At 38.5% G+C, this 16,345-nt stretch overlaps 1 protein-coding gene across 1 annotated transcript; it reads left to right on the forward strand.

Annotated features, from left to right (window-relative positions):
* The first annotated feature begins 4,532 nt into the window (after positions 1 to 4,532).
* On the forward strand, positions 4,533 to 15,465 carry LOC129716747 (patj homolog). Its single transcript, XM_055666587.1, has 2 exons — positions 4,533 to 4,767; positions 13,179 to 15,465. The coding sequence occupies exon 2, from the start codon at positions 13,270 to 13,272 to the stop codon at positions 15,463 to 15,465; it is 2,196 nt and encodes a 731-aa protein (XP_055522562.1). The 5' UTR covers positions 4,533 to 4,767; positions 13,179 to 13,269.
* Positions 15,466 to 16,345: the final 880 nt, after the last annotated feature.

Genomic DNA, 16,345 nt, shown 5'->3' on the forward strand with positions numbered 1-16,345 from the left:
ACCACAGTTGACAACACCTCTGATTTTACTGAATTGAAGTGTAGTTGGCAACACATTTCAGTGCACCGAACGAAATTGAAGAACGAGAAAGGTTTGCATACTCTGACATCAAATAAATATACTCAAAAAGAAATTTTAATAATGATTCCAATAGAGTCATGAACTATTTATCTAAAAAAAATACAAAAAACACATTTTGAAACGCTCACAAAATCAATCCTGCTTAATCATGTTTTTAGTTCATTTAGAAGTCAATAGAATATATTGCAAATTTCCGCTGAAACGCGAATTACAGACGCAACTCGCAAGCAAAATATAGACAACTTGTACATCAGATTTATCGTATATCAGCATACGAGAGTGAACGCGATAGACTGTATAGATACGATTAACGAAGGCATTCTGTCGCGCTCTCTCTGGCTGACTGATATCCGGCTTTTTCCACGCCATAATGACGGACGCTATAATGCAAAGTTCGTAATAAATTATCCACCCTTTTGACTACTCTGCTTACGTCTGTTTGAAGTCTTCATATATTTAAATAAAAGAAAAATATAACTGGCAACACTTGTGTTACCAATTTTCCAGAAATCCCAAATCTGACGTAAGCAGAGAGATTTTGCGAACATTCATTATAGCGACCGTCATTATGGTGCATGAAAAGCTGGGTACGATCAATCTGACGTGCATGTTGTCTGCATTTTACTTGCAAGTTGTCTGTAATTCGCGTGTCAGATGTAATCAGTAATATATAAACTGTGCTAGATGATATCCCGTTTAATAATGAGATGATAGCAGTTTTCTAGTTATGCCTGTAAATTGGAGTTTTCTGACGAAGATTTAGCATGATGCCGGAACGAAAGCGGTGTACACACTGATTTCATCTCGGTAAACTTCCCAACAGCTGTGCGAACTCGGCAAATTTTTTGCGGATGTCAGTAAGATATTTCGACAAGCATTCGGCAAATATTTCCGTAAACCAGCAAGCATTTACATTCCATTTGCCGATGTTCTTGAAAATGTTACCGAAAACTTGTAGAATATTTCACAAACACACACTTAGATTTTATTACCGAGAACTCAACAGCTGATAAACTCAGCGAAATATTTTACCAGTTTTCGGTAAAATTTTCAAGAACATCGGCAAATGAAATGTCAATGCTTGCTGGTTTACGGAAGATCGCCATATTTGCCGAATGTTCGTCGAAATGAATTGCTGACATCCGCAAAAAATTCGCCGAGTTCGAACAGTTATTGGGAAGTTTGCCGAGAAAAATTAGGTGTGATTTTTCAAATGAAATCAGATTTCAGAAGACGGGAATGGGCTCACGAACGGTGATTAAGTGGATGTCATTAGATTCTACGAAAAACTCAATGAAATCTTTCACGACCATGTTCCGCTTCGCCGATCTCCCACAAACGGTACCTAGTGGAAGCCTTCGTGGAACGTTGAACTTCGTACTCCACGCCATAAACCCCGCAAGACCCGTAAGTACATCATCTCCAAATTCGAGGACATCATCTCCAAATTCGAGGACAGTCGAAGATCTCTTTGATCAATCGAAAGTCTGTACAGCTCGCTACTTGCAACCAGCTTCAAAGATTATGTTGAGAGAACACAGTCTGAGCTTCAAGCAAAACCCTTCGATGTTCTGGAAATTCATGCGTTCACAGAGAACGTGCGCATTCATGCTATGGTTTCTCTAGATGGTACAAGGGACCATCGTAACACTGGTTCCTGATACTGTTCGACCCATGATATCGGAGTTTCAACACAGATTTGTCTAGCGTCGTTCTACAACCAAGAACTTGATGTGCTACACAAATACGTTGTTCCGAGAGATTGAATCACGCAATCAGATTGACTCCATCTACATTGATTTTGCAAAAGCGTTCGACGTGGTACCACACCTTCGTGCCTGCGACAAACTAAAAGTGTTAGGTCTTCCTGATTGACTTGTCGATTGGATTCGTTCTTACTTAACCAATCGATACGCTTTCGTGAAGACAAACTCAACTTTTTCGGAATCCTTTCCAATCACGTCGGGTGTCCTACAAGGCAGTGTCCTGGGGCTGCTGATTTTCGTATTGTTCGTGAACTATTTGTGTCCTCGTAATCATCTTTCAAGCAGTTGTTTGCAGATGACCTGAAGATGTACAGAAGTATCACTTCCATTCTCGACTGTTTGGCTCTCTAAAGCGATATAGACATTCTCCTTCAGTGGTGTGAAAAAAATGGCATGAGCATCAATGGCAAGAATTGCAAAATAACCTCATTCACTCGTCGCTGTACCACATTCAATCACCAGTACACCCTAAAATCATCCCCATTGGAACGTGTCGCCTCCATCACCAATTTAAGAGTTACGCTAGTCTCCAAACTGAGATTCAACAACCACTTAGCACTAATATCATCAGATGCATTTGCTGTTCTTGGATTCATCCGGCGATACGCTTGGCACATCACGGATATCTATGCTCTAAAGACACATGAGGTTCGCACTACACAATTTACCTTGGCGAGACCCACTTCATCTTCCAGAATATCTAACTCCCTATAAACTGATCAACTTAGAAACATTAGGAACACGACGGCAAAGGTTACAGATAATGTTTATCTTCGACATACTCGAAGGGAACATCGACTGCCCTCAATTACTTCTAAAAATTCCTCTCCCTGTTCCACCCCGACAACTGAGAAGATCTCCTCTTTTTGCTGTTTCCACACTAAGAATTACGTACGGCCAGAACAATCTACTTAACGCTTGCCCGAGCGCCTTTAACGACGTTGGCAATCACTACGACTTCACTATTTCCAAGAACGTTTTTAAAAATAGAATCAAGAATTGCTGTCCCCTTAGGTTAGCTTCAGGTCCAAACGAGGTGAGCTGTTGGTATGAAGAAATTCGCTCTTAGACGCTTACGCAATGCTTCTTGCTCCAACTCCATTTTTAACAAAAGTAAGCATGCATAAACAACAAAAATATACTGGCATAAAGCGGAAAGAGAGCTTACATATAGCGGACGATACGAGGTGTTTGCTGAATGAGAGAACCTGAAAAAATCAAATTCAACAATTTTGTTGCCACACGTTACACCCATTTTTGGCACGCTTATGATTTTTGAATAAATTTTTTTCTGCATTGTTGTTTTTCAAAGTATTTTTTTCTTATTGTTAGGTTCCAAAAATGTCTGTGCTAGCGGAAACTTCATCCCATATTTTCTAGTTTTGTCTTCACTGCGTCATGACAAATGCTTATGGGTTTTGACTAATAACGAGTTAATATTTTTCAATATTTAGGTATCACCTTCACACTTTGTAAGCCACATTCGATAATGTGAAGAGTTTGTCTTTTAATTAGTATTTAGTTTTTCTGAATTAACCGAATTATTTCAATATATAGACAGTTTGCATCTTACAACTTTTCATTTATCAATACGAAAAAATGCATTCAGCAGTTGGTTTTCAATTGTTTATTGCAACGAAAAAATGTTGGGGCCTCACTAATGATGTTGATAATTTTTCGTTGCTACTTAAAAAAATCTGTAAATCTGATAGATAAAATTAAAAAAAAAGCAGATATTACTATTGTTACTACAAAACCAAAAGGGTTTTTTCTCGTAGTTTTTCTGACATTGGTATAATTATTCATCTCAATAAATTGAATATCTGTTCAGGGGATATATTCAGGAACAATTATTATAAGGATATGAAGGGGAAGCAATCCTTCTAGTGTTTGAAAATGCGAAAACATCACCAATATTGAGCCAGTCTCACCAAAAGCTCCAAAAGTATGCTCGACCGGGTGCGCCTTTTCGGCGAAAGCCTATCAACCAATCGTTTTCCTCTGCTCGATCCGACACGTGCTTCCGATGGTGAACGCAGGCGCCACTTCTGTCAAGCATTATTTTCCACTCACCCACACGTGTATGTATGTACGCTGATCCAGTGTGTAATGTAGTTCAAAGGAATCTGGCGGCAGGGTGGGTGGTTTGTTGGTTGGAAAAACTATTGCTCTTGGTGTCTGGTTGAATATTGGTTCTTCAATCATTCCTCGTTCTCGCTTCGATCCGGGCGCGTTTCGTCAACACGGTTGGTGCGTCAGAACCAGAACTCGTTCCGTGTATCGGTCGTTTCGATTTTTCGTGCGTGTAATGTTGGATGGATTCACAAATCTGAATGTGCTTTTCTTTGCCTGTCTCATGTAATGCTCAATCGAGCCGCCAAGGATTACCTGTTGGATGAAGTTCACTGTCAGCCGCTGCTTGTTAATAATGTACTGTTTTGCTGAATGTGAAAAAATAAAAATTTATCGTAACTCGGGTGGGTGCAGTGAAATAAAAAGATCATATTTTTCCACAGAAAAGCGAAGCATAAATTGTGTCACAAGTATCCTGTTACAGAGAGAGCATTTCTGTAACTAGCTCCAAGTGCTTTATGTTCACATTTCATTGAAATGACTTGGTATTTTGTGCTTCCAAGAATGTATGAATAATAATGTGGTAGCAGTATCAACCCCTATTGGCGGTCTAGTTCCAAGTGAGAGTGGTAGAGGAAAAATGATTCAGTAATGAAAAAGCTTTAAACAAGCAACAGTGTCAGAACTAGTCAATCTAAACGACGAGTAAATAATAAAAAAAAAACGTTTTGCGTTCACGCATCAAACAAAAAGGAGGAGACCGAATAAGGGTTCGATGAAGATGCTTGTAGCATAAAAAGCGTCCTGTAATTTATGTGTCGTAATGGTGTACGAAAACGAACAAAAGGTGTGTGTTTGGTATTTTGACATTTATTACGCTGCGCCTTCCCCCCTCTCCATACACCCACTGATTCCATCATTACTGTGTAATCGATGTGGTGACGGAAAAAAGCCTATGCCGTCACCTTTTTTGTGCGAATATCCGCTTCGGAACTATCGCTCTAGCTATGTATCTTGTCTTAATAGACATTTGCAAGTAAATGTTGATACACTGCCTACACCATTTTCATCAGCAGAAGGAGGAATAAAATTATCTTTAAGGCTTTATTTATATGTTTTGGTTTTGCCTCAAAGTGTTCTTTGGGATATTCCTAGCCTAAGGTGCAAATGACTAACGTGATTGATATGCCAATGTTTGAAGAAAGAAATTGTTTTGTGAATAAAATTGAATGTGTGAAGCATTGTTGTTCCCCTAAATTTGAAATTTTCGGTGGTTTAAGCGACAATCACGTTATCTTCAAGATACGATTTCACTTTTCAAATTATTTTTTACACAAAAAGAACAGAACCAAGAAACCTAAGAAACATGTTTTAAAGATTTTGGTACTAGATTGTAGATTTCTAGAGTGTAGTGCCACGGATTTTTGTAGGTTTTTAGGTGACTTGGGCTAGAAATTGGCACACTTACAAGAAATGCTTTTATTGAACTAATTAATTTTCAAGTAAATTTCTACAAAAGTAAATGAAACAATTTTTTTAATTGATTTCACGTTATTGAATTTGTTTTTAGCGAATTAGTTTTTGGTAAGTGATGGTTAGTGTAACAATCTTTTTATCAATTTATGAAAGTTGAGTCTTATACAAAGTTGATAATTTTAACCCTTTTAACACACACGCACTAGGAAGGTGCTCTTATACCCTCCACCGTTCGCAACTGCTAAGATTCGCTCTTCGGAAGTGGTTTTATACCATTGGACGTACATAACTTACCATAGAAGCACAACACAATCGGACGGGTCAGTAGGAAGACGTCAACTGTCAACTTTTGCATAAATGGAATGTGCTCTTATTCCTTTTGCACTTCTAGTTTACTAGAACTGAATCTAATGATGGTTCATTTCCTACTAAATAGGCATATTATATTTTCGGTTTGCTACCGGTTTTTCTCGACTGCGATCGTAATCCAATGTTCTTGGAACCGTTTTGTTTGCCTTTTTGATGTCTAAGTTACGGAAAAGAGCTAATCGTATTAAAGTGTATGGTGTTGTTCGACCTTCAAACTTTCCACAACATAATAGGGAAATGACCGACATATTAATTATTCGAGATATCTAGCGCCTGGAAAGAACCAGGAGTTATTAAGGAATTTGATATAATCCGGAGAAACCTGGACAAGCTGGGGAGACTTTGCTACTAAAAAAGATTTGCTCTAATTTCGCTTCTTGCACATTCAAGTTTTTTTGTAGTTTTTTATATTCTTAAAGAATAAAAATATTAATGATAATTTAACGCTCTTCTGGTATCGGTGACCACACTTAAGGCTCAATAAGTCCTACTATGAAAATTCAAGGTACGAGCCTACCAACGCGTTGAAAAGATCGAAGTGTGTCTTACTGTGTATTTACATTCAATTTTAATAGAAGAATTTAATACAATTCTTGTATTGAATATCTGATAAGTTGAAAACAACAGACGTAGAATACGTCTTACTTTTTAATATTCTGAAATATAATAGAGTGAAACAGAGGAATGAAAGATTTCAAACGCTTCGATAGAGAATATTCCTCTAGTTTATGAAATCAATTTTTGAAACATTTTTTCATAGTGAAGAAGTTGGAATTCATAGCCAACTTGATTATAGTTCAACCAATCGCGTGCCCGCCATGATGCAATTCAAGTACTTCCCCAGCACAGTTGACACTCAAGCATTTATACGATTTGTCGCTGTTGTTGTTGCTTTGCTTGCTTGACTGCACAACGACACGTCTACTGGAAGTATAACTGTCATTCACTAGTCACATATTAGAGCTAGCTTGCAAAAATTTAGTCTTAACTGTTGTTCATCCGATCACTGTAGCGAAACGATGATTTACTGAAAACCGAATCGACCAGTAGCAAGCAGACCTGCCGCAGCGCAGCAGGAAACGATTATATATTTGTATGATTTTTACTGCAACATTGAATAAATGTGTTTATTTTTTTTTTTTTTTTTTTTTTTAAAGGGGGGATTTGTTAGTAGCTTAAGTATTTATGATAAATATTAGTAAATAATGAGTATGTGTGTCCAATCACAAATGGTGACTTCTCAACACTGTTAGAAATTTGTAATTTTAATTGTTAGGATTTGTTTGCTTTCGCAATTAGGACTTATCATTCGTAGGGATTTAAACCTACTTGTCAGAAAAAGGGGAAGTAAACTTACAACTAACTTAATTGCTAACTTATTGGATATAAAGAGAGCTTATCGTAGCAATTGTGGATTGCAACGATTTTTGTCGAAAATTGTTAATAATTTTATTTGACATAGCTTCTAATGGTTCAACACCAGTAAGTCTATGTAATTCGAGTGTACCAAACCAAGGAGGACGCTTCAAAATCATTTTCAGAATTTTATTCTGAATCCTTTGAAGCGTTTTCTTCCTTGTTGAACAGCAACTTGACCAGATCGGTACAGCATAAAGCATTGCTGGTCTAAAAATTTGTTTGTAAATCAAAAGTTTGTTCTTTAAACAAAGTTTAGAATTCCTGTTAATGAGAGGATATAAACATCTCGTATATTTGATGCACTTGGCTTGTATACTTTCAATGTGCTCTTTGAAAATAAGTTTTTTATCATAAATTAGTCCCAAGTACTTAACCTTGTCGGACCAACTTAAAATAACCCCATTCATCTTGACAACGTGATTATTGTTTGGCTTGAGGAAAGAAGCCCTAGGCTTATGCGGAAAAATTATCATTTGAGTTTTAGAAGCATTGGGAGAGATTTTCCACTTTTGCAAGTAGGAAGAAAAAATATCTAAACTTTTCTGCAATCGACTGCATATGACACGAAGACTTTTTCCTTTTACGGAAATGCTTGTGTCATCGCAGAACAATGACTTTGTGCATCCTGGAGGCAAATCAGGAAGATCTGAAGTGAATATGTTGTACAGGACTGGACCCAAGACTGAACCTTGAGGTACACCTGCTCTGACAGGAAATCTATCAGATTTTGAATTCTGATAGACAACCTGCAGAGTTCGATCAGTAAGATAATTTTAAAATTTTGATTAGGAAAATTGGAAAATTAAAAGTTTGCAATTTCGCAATCAAACCTTTATGCCAAACACTGTCGAATGCTTTTTCTATGTCTAAAAGAGCAGCTCCAGTGGAATAACCTTCAGATTTGTTAGCTCGTATCATATTAGTAACTCTGAGCAATTGATGAGTTGTGGAATGCCCATGGCGAAATCCAAACTGTTCATTTGCAAAAATTGAATTTTCGTTGATGTGTGACATCATTCTGTTAAGAATAATTCTCTCAAACAGTTTACTTATTGAAGAAAGCAAACTGATTGGTCGATAACTTGAAACTTCAGCTGGGTTCTTATCCGGTTTTAAAATGGGAGTAATTTTTGCATTTTTCCATAATTTGGGAAAATATGCAATTTTGAAGCAGCAATTGAAAATTTTTACTAAAAATTCCATTGTGCTCTCAGGGAGATGTTTGATTAGTATATTAAAGATTCCATCGTCACCAGGTGCTTTCATATTTTTGAAATTTTTAATAATTGATTTAATCTCATTCAAGTTAGTTTCAATTATTTCTGCAGGTAAAAAATTCTGGGAAGAAATTAAATCAAATTGACGTGTGACTTCATTTTCAATTGGACTCACAAAATTCAAATTTTAGTTATGAACACTCTCAAACTGCTGAGCAAGTCTTTGAGCCTTTTGTTCATTGGATACAAGAAAACGTTCACCATCTTTTAAAACTGGAATAGGCTTTGAAGGTTTCTTAAGAATCTTCGACAGCTTCCAAAATGGTTTTGAATATGGTTTCAATTTTTCAACTTTAGTCTCAAAATTTTGATTTCTCAGAAGAGTAAATCTATGTTTAATCTCTTTCTGTAAATCTTTATAAATAGTTTTAAAAACAGGGTCACGAGAACGTTGATATTGACGTCTGCGGACATTTTTCAAACGAATTAGAAGTTGAAGATTTTCGTCAATTATTGGTGAATCAAATTTCACTTGAGCCTTTGGAACAGAATAATTCCTGGCATCAACAATTGCACATTTTAATGCGTCCAAAGCGGAATCAATATTCACTTCGTTTTGCAAATCAAGCTCATCATTGAAATTTCTCTCAATATGAGTTTTGTATCTTTCCCAATTAGCCTTGTTATAATTAAAAACAGAGCTCATAGGGTTTAAAACTGATTCATGTGATAAAGAAAAAGTTATTGGAAGATGATCAGAATCAAAGTCAGCATGTGTGATCAAATCACTACATACATGACTTTGATCTGTAAGCACCAAATCAATTGTTGAAGGGTTTCTTACAGAAGAAAAGCATGTAGGACTATTCGGAGACAAAATAGAATAGTATCCTGAAGAACAATCGTTGAATAAAATTTTGCCATTGGAATTACTTTGAGAATTATTCCATGAACGATGTTTAGCGTTAAAATCGCCGATTATGAAAAATTTCGAACGATTTCTGGTGAGTTTTTGTAAATCACCTTTAAAATAATTTTTGAGCTCGCGTGTGCATTGAAATGGTAAATATGCTGCGGCAATAAATAAAATCCCAAGTTCAGTTTGAACTTCAATTCCCAAAGTTTCAATAACTTTCGTCTCAAGATGGGGAAGAGCACGATGTTTGATTCGGCGATGAATAACAATTGCAACTCCACCGCCGGAACCCTGAATCCTATCATATCTATGAACCACGTAATTGGGATCATATTTTAATTTTATGTTAGGTTTCAAAAATGTTTCAGTAATAATTGCAATATGCACATTATTTACTGTTAAAAAGTTAAAAAGCTCATTCTCATTGGCCTTCAATGAGCGAGCATTCCAATTTAATATTTTAATTGTTTTATTTAAAATCATTGCTAAATTTTAAATTAGAAACAATTTTAATAGTAAAATTTGTGCCTATTTGAATGGCTTCAAACATCGATTTTGCCTGCAACATGGCGTTCATAAGATCGAACATTGCCTGTTGCAAAAAAGAAAGTTTACCTGCCGTAATAGGCCCCAGGCAGTTGACATTAGAAAAAATATTTTCGGCAGCAATATTAGCTGGAGTGATAGGTGTACAATTATTTTCTAGCCTGTTTATAAATGTGTTTATATTGTCTTTATATGTATTGTGACACAGCAATGGCCTTTTTCAACTTAATTATCAAACGATTTTCATCATCGCTTGTTCGTAGGTCGCTCGAGTCCCTGGTGCCATCTAATGCTAGTTGGCGGTTGAACAGTTGACAAAAAAACTAATGTACTTCTCGTTCTCGCTCAATGTTTGTCTTCGTTCCTTTTTTATGTTCTTCCATAATACCACATCCGCGGCTCCGCCTACTTGTGGTGTTATTCTTCTCTGTAGGTATTAACCCTCTCCCGCTCACAAGGTTTATCATTAAAATTTATAGCTTCACGAGAAAATTCAAGCTGAACACTTTGTAGACTAACTAAAATTACTGTCAACTGTATTATTTTGAAAAAAAGTGGAAGAGGTTGTTTATAAGAAACGACTGCAAGGTTAACGTAGAATTACGACAGCCTGTCTTATGTCAATATTTTTTTGCAATAGCTTTGGAAATACACTCGATTAGGGTTAATCATTTTAATGGTGTGAAGCGATATATTTTTCCGTATATGTTTCGTATATTATTTTTGCTTTAATGGAATGGAACAAAATAACATGTCGTCAGTTGAATTCAATACTGGCACAACTCAAAATTTATAGTTTCGAGAAAAACGCGTTTGAAAATTTGCGTCAAAAATTTCTTTTTTCATTTTCGTGAAAAAAATCCAATTTTAAGATTTCCCATATTTACTGAACTTGTTTTGGTCTATCATGTGCATGTAATAAGCAAGTTATAAGAATTATAACCTCATTTTCCTGTCTTTTTAGGGATATTTTAGATTATTATTATGCTCTTCCAAATACATTTAGTAGCCTTGAAAAAGGCTGGTTGCTGCAGTTGCAAATTTCATTCAATTATCGCATAAATGCTTCATGGTCCAGATAGCGCGCAATATCCGCTCTGACATAGATTTGTTTCGCATGTTGTGGAATGGGATAACTGAAAAAATAGGTATGACTAAAGTCGCATGGGAGCAGATCGTGCGTGTTTGATACTGCCGACGGTAGACATGAGTATGAAGGTGAAATTCTACTGTGATGTCGAACTATAACCGTTTTGTTTTAAGACGCAATAGCGTAATTGCTGCATTTCTAGAACAAGTATATATTACAACCGGCCACCTGTTGTCTTGCGAATGCTGAAATTTGCGCTTTTCCGTTTATTACATATGATGAAAAATCTTAACTACTTCAATCACACAATTGTGGAGCACCAACAGGTGCTAGTATATTTGACAACACTAACAAACTGGCAAGTTTGTTCAATTTTAATCATTTCGGATAACCTTTTGCCGATGATTCTAGTTCATCCGTTTTCTTCAGTAGAATTGCCTGCCATTTCCAATAATTCTGCAGCTACCGAAAACTCCATAACAGCCGCCAGATAGTCAGGTGCTTAAGTATCAACGAGCCCAGCGCGATCAGCCAGAAATTGAAACCCGGCTTTTCTTTCTTCTTCACGATCAGCAACCAACGTCCGTGTGGTATCGGTACAATCATGGAATGAATTATACATAAAACACAAAGCGCGCATTCTTAGTCAACTAGGTATATTCTGTCGACCTTGTTAGGGAAAGAAGCATTGTGCGACCAATCAGAGGTCGAAATTTGCGTTTCGACAAGGCTTGACAATTTTCAATAGTACAATCGTTCGAACAATCGGATTACAACCTTCTGCATTTGGACGGGTGCTTGGTTGATTTTCCAATCGATTCTTGCAAAAATGACGAAAATCGTTAAAAGTTGAAAGTGGACAATTTTTGTGACGCTCTCGATGTTTTTGGTTTTTGAAATTGGATCCCTGTAATGAAACTGGTCCCCTGTATATGTTGCCGTAAGACGTAACTCTACGTCAAAAACCCAGTGATGCTCTTAGGCAGCATAAAAAAGTTTATGGAACAATCGTAAGCACAACAAACTATTTTATGTCAAGATATGATGATTATAATTCTTGGTGCTTTAGAGTCACCATGAGCGGGAAAGGGTTAAGGCGACAATTCAGAAATTAGGTATCGCAAAAAACCTTATTTTTTACCACCACCCTCCATATGTAACAAAACGTAACGCCATTACCTTGACCCCCCCCCCCCCTCATAAAAATTATGTAACGCAGTAGAAGAATTTGCTTAATAAAAATACTCGTTTTTTGGAGTAAAATTACAGTCTTCCCTGAGATTTTCTGTTACGTAACGCAAATCTCACCTTCCACCCTCTCTTATGTAATAATTCGTAATGCTCAAGGGGACCCCCTCCACCTATGAGTGTTACGTAATTTATGAATGCCGCCTACGAACAATTACACGGGTTCATTTCATCACATCATCTTTCATTCGTCCATTGACTTTCACGCGTTTCGGGTGTATATTGCTGTGGAAGTGTTGGAATTAGCGGGGAACGCTACTCATCCTATAAGTGGTAATTCGCAATGACGAGAAACTGAACGGGCTTCTATCAAGTCCAGGAAAATTTTCGAATGTCCAAGCTGTTCTGCCTTCGAAAATTTATTCGATTGCTTCTCAGCTTTGTACAAAACTACTCCAACCGTCCTTTCAGGGACAATCAATTGCTTTTAATTAGAGCAATTAATGAGTTTTTCACATCTCAGCACTATACAGTACACGTGAGTTTACTATCAATAGCAAAAATCAATGCAAGTCTTGAATTAGCCACACTTGAAAAAGTCAACCAATAGTATCGTAAATACCTACTTATCAGGCACAATAATGAATATGCACCCTGCGATGAATTTTTTGAATGAGTTTATCAACTTCTCGTGCGAACGTGCCGGTTGCAAACACTTAATTTATATAGATTGCCAACCAAAAAGCGTTCTTATAATGTAAAAGCGTTTATTCATGATGTTTGTTCGGAAATTGGTGTGTTGAGAAATTTAAATCAGTTGTTCAACAATCTTGAGTAGCACAAATCAAAATCTATGTGGGCTATTCAACTGAGAGTTACTTAATTTGAACAAATAAAAGTCAAATTTAAGACTTAATAATGAAAAGCGCTCTACGTCTAACTATGCGGTCGTGTCTCCGATACTACTTCCTACTACTTTTTATTTCAAAACAAATTTTTTCACTAAAATTATACCATCATTTCTTGTCCATTTCCAGACTATTTGCTGCCAGAAAGAGGTCACCCAACATTAACTACCCATCGTATTATGCGAATTCGTCTTGTAAGAAAACTGTTCTGGTCGGCGTCATGGTCTTAAGCACTGAGTGGTCCCAGGTGGAAATTATTGATCTAATTAACGACGGCAATGGGCTCGGATTTATGTTGGTCGGAGGCCGAAGTACTGGAGTGGTAATAAAAGCACTTATACCAGGGTCGGTGGCGGAGCGGGACGGTCGACTGCAGAGCGGCGACCATGTGCTCCAGATTGGTGATGTTAACTTGCGGGGCTTCAGCTCCGAACAGGTGGCTACCGTGTTGCGCCAAACTGGTCAACAGGTGCGATTGATAGTGGCTCGTCCGGTGGAACCAACCTCACCGGACTATCAGGCTCTGGCTAGCCATGCGCCCATTATCCCCACCAAGATGCTAACCGATCCGGAGGAGTTGGATCGAACCTTGCTGCAAACGGCAGGCTACACGTCGGGAGCTTTTCTTCAATCGCCGGTCGAAGAATCTGAAGAGCTCTGTCCTACCCACATCGAAGTGGTTGCGGTGAACAATACAATAAATATCGATACTAACAGTCTAGCCTTAATATCCCCTTCCTCGATTTCGATTCCACAAGTGCTTAGTCAGCCTCTACTTAGTATTGCTCAACAGCAGCAGCTCCCACCACCACCATTACCACCACCAGATCCACTGGATTATATCGACTTACCGGAAACGCCTGAAACAGAAACGTACGACGTGGAGCTAAGAAAAAACGTTTACGGGTTGGGAATAACGGTGGCCGGTTACGTGTGTGAGGAGGAAGATCTTTCCGGGATTTTCGTCAAAAGTATTATCGAAGGTAGTGCGGCTGAAATGAGCGGAAAGATCCAAATTAACGATCGTATAGTGGCAGTGGATGGTAAATCACTAAGTGGTGTAACCAACCACCAAGCGGTAGAGATACTGAGGAACACAGATATTGCCGTCAGGTTATCCCTAGAGCGATTCCTCAGAGGCAGAAAGTATGAACACCTGCAGGTGGCGTTGATCGATACGAACTCAGCAAATGCACAAACTCCAACTAATACGCCGATGTCGCAATTCAGTTCCCACAGATGTTCGATGGTCCAATCACCTTCTGTTACAACGCTTTCGATTTGTTTAGCCAAATCAGATGCGGATTCCATGGTAACGGAATGTGGAGAGTGTGGTATCGAGCCGGAGATGGAATCAGCAACTACGTACGATTCGAATGTGTTTTTGTTAGAAAATGGTGATTGCAGTGAGAATGGATTGTACGAAAACGGAACGGTGATTGCTGCAATGGCAGCATCGGCGGCCGCTACTCCGAAGAGAGAAAATATGGATCTGGTGCTAGATATGCAAGGAGAAACTCTGCGGAGTGCGTCGCAGTTTGCAACTCCGGTCGTAGAAGTGAATCCAGTGATCGAAATGTGGCAGAGACAGCTTCCGGGCAGTCAAGTGATATTTGCTGATATTCACAAACTTTCCGGTTTGGGCATTAGCTTGGAGGGCACGGTTGAAGTGGAGGGTGGGGTCGAGGTTCGTCCTCATCATTACATCCGATCAATTCTTGAAGACGGCCCAGTCGGTCGGGACGGTACCCTGAAGCCAGGCGATGAGTTGCTGCAAGTTAACGAGCACCGTCTGCAAGGCTTGAAACATATCGAGGTAGTGAAGATTTTGAAGGAGCTTCCGGCAAAAGTGAGAGTAATTTGTGCCCGTGGCTCTACTGCTCCAACTGTGATTAATACTTCTCAAAATGCGGAAGCCTTCGAGGCGCGTAGTCTTCTGGCAGGCGGTCTACAAAGCTTGCAGAGTTTGCAAGGTATCCTGACAAAGGCTCAATCGGAGAGTTCGCTGTACACATCCAGTACGGCAACCCTTACTGACCAGCAGCGTTCCAAATCCGTGGAGCAGGTGTCTGGTCTAGCGTTATGGACCAATGAGGTAATCTACTGTGATATCGAGAAGACGGAGCGTGGTTTTGGGTTCTCGATATTGGACTACCAGGACCCACTGGATACGGAGGGAACGGTGATAGTTGTCCGTGGGCTGATACCTGGTGGCTCAGCCGAAGCTACCAATTTCATCTTTCCCGGCGACCGGCTGGTGTCGGTGAACGAACACAGCCTGCAGGGAGCTACGCTTGATCTGGCGGTGAGTATACTGAAAGGTATTCCCCTGGGGACTGCTCGCATCGGACTCTGCCGACCGTTGTCGACGTCAGATAACAACCTGTCATCCACACCGGAAACACCGACCACATAACTACAAATAATTGATCTGTTTTTCGAGCTCGATATCTAGTCATCGTAAGCGGTGCGAGGCTCGGCACATTTGTTAAAAGCAGATCAGTTTGATAGATAAGTAGTGCAAATTATGATAAGTTTCATGAACGCTGAAAGCTGGAAATTAGCTTACGTTACAAGTGCAATCAATCGTGTTTCACACGTGTAGATAGACTTATGGTATTGGAATCAGTTGGTCGGAAACACGAAGAGTGCTACGATCGACATTTGGTCGAACGAGAAGACGTGCAAATTCACATTTTTTTTCTCAAATCGTTCAATACTGCACGAAATATTGACCTACCAAAACAGCGAACTTTAACAGTCTCATACGTCTCATATGTCGGTGACAGTTGAGCGAGCAGCTTGGACCCCATTAAAATATCTGAAGAACGAATGGTAAAATTAAAAGAAGAAACTTTATTCTGCACGCATACACCTGCAAAAGGAGGGATGAGAGAAGTGCGTCAAGACTAGGTCGCCCAAATTTTGATCGTAACACCCTTTAAGCTTTGGCTGTCAGTCAGTACCATTTTGTAGTAGGTAATATTTTTATTTGATCGGCTGAGATGAACAATTACCAATTGACGTTAACATTTTTTTGTTATCGGTTCTTTGTTGCTTTAATCAATTAAAAAATCGAATGGTAGACTATTTGAAACACGATGATTTTTATTTATTAAACAGAACCGCACCTATAGATGCTTGAATTTAGGCGATGAAGTATAAAAAAAAAACATAATTGAACATACATTTTCTCCAGTACAATTAGAGAAAGTTCTATGAAACACGGTAGAGGGGAATAAAAAACGAGAAATGTCTTGTGGTCACGACCAGACTACAAAAGCGTAGGTAAATAA

The sequence above is a fragment of the Wyeomyia smithii genome, chromosome 1, assembly GCF_029784165.1.
Source record: "Wyeomyia smithii strain HCP4-BCI-WySm-NY-G18 chromosome 1, ASM2978416v1, whole genome shotgun sequence".
In the NCBI taxonomy this organism is placed as follows: domain Eukaryota; kingdom Metazoa; phylum Arthropoda; class Insecta; order Diptera; family Culicidae; genus Wyeomyia; species Wyeomyia smithii.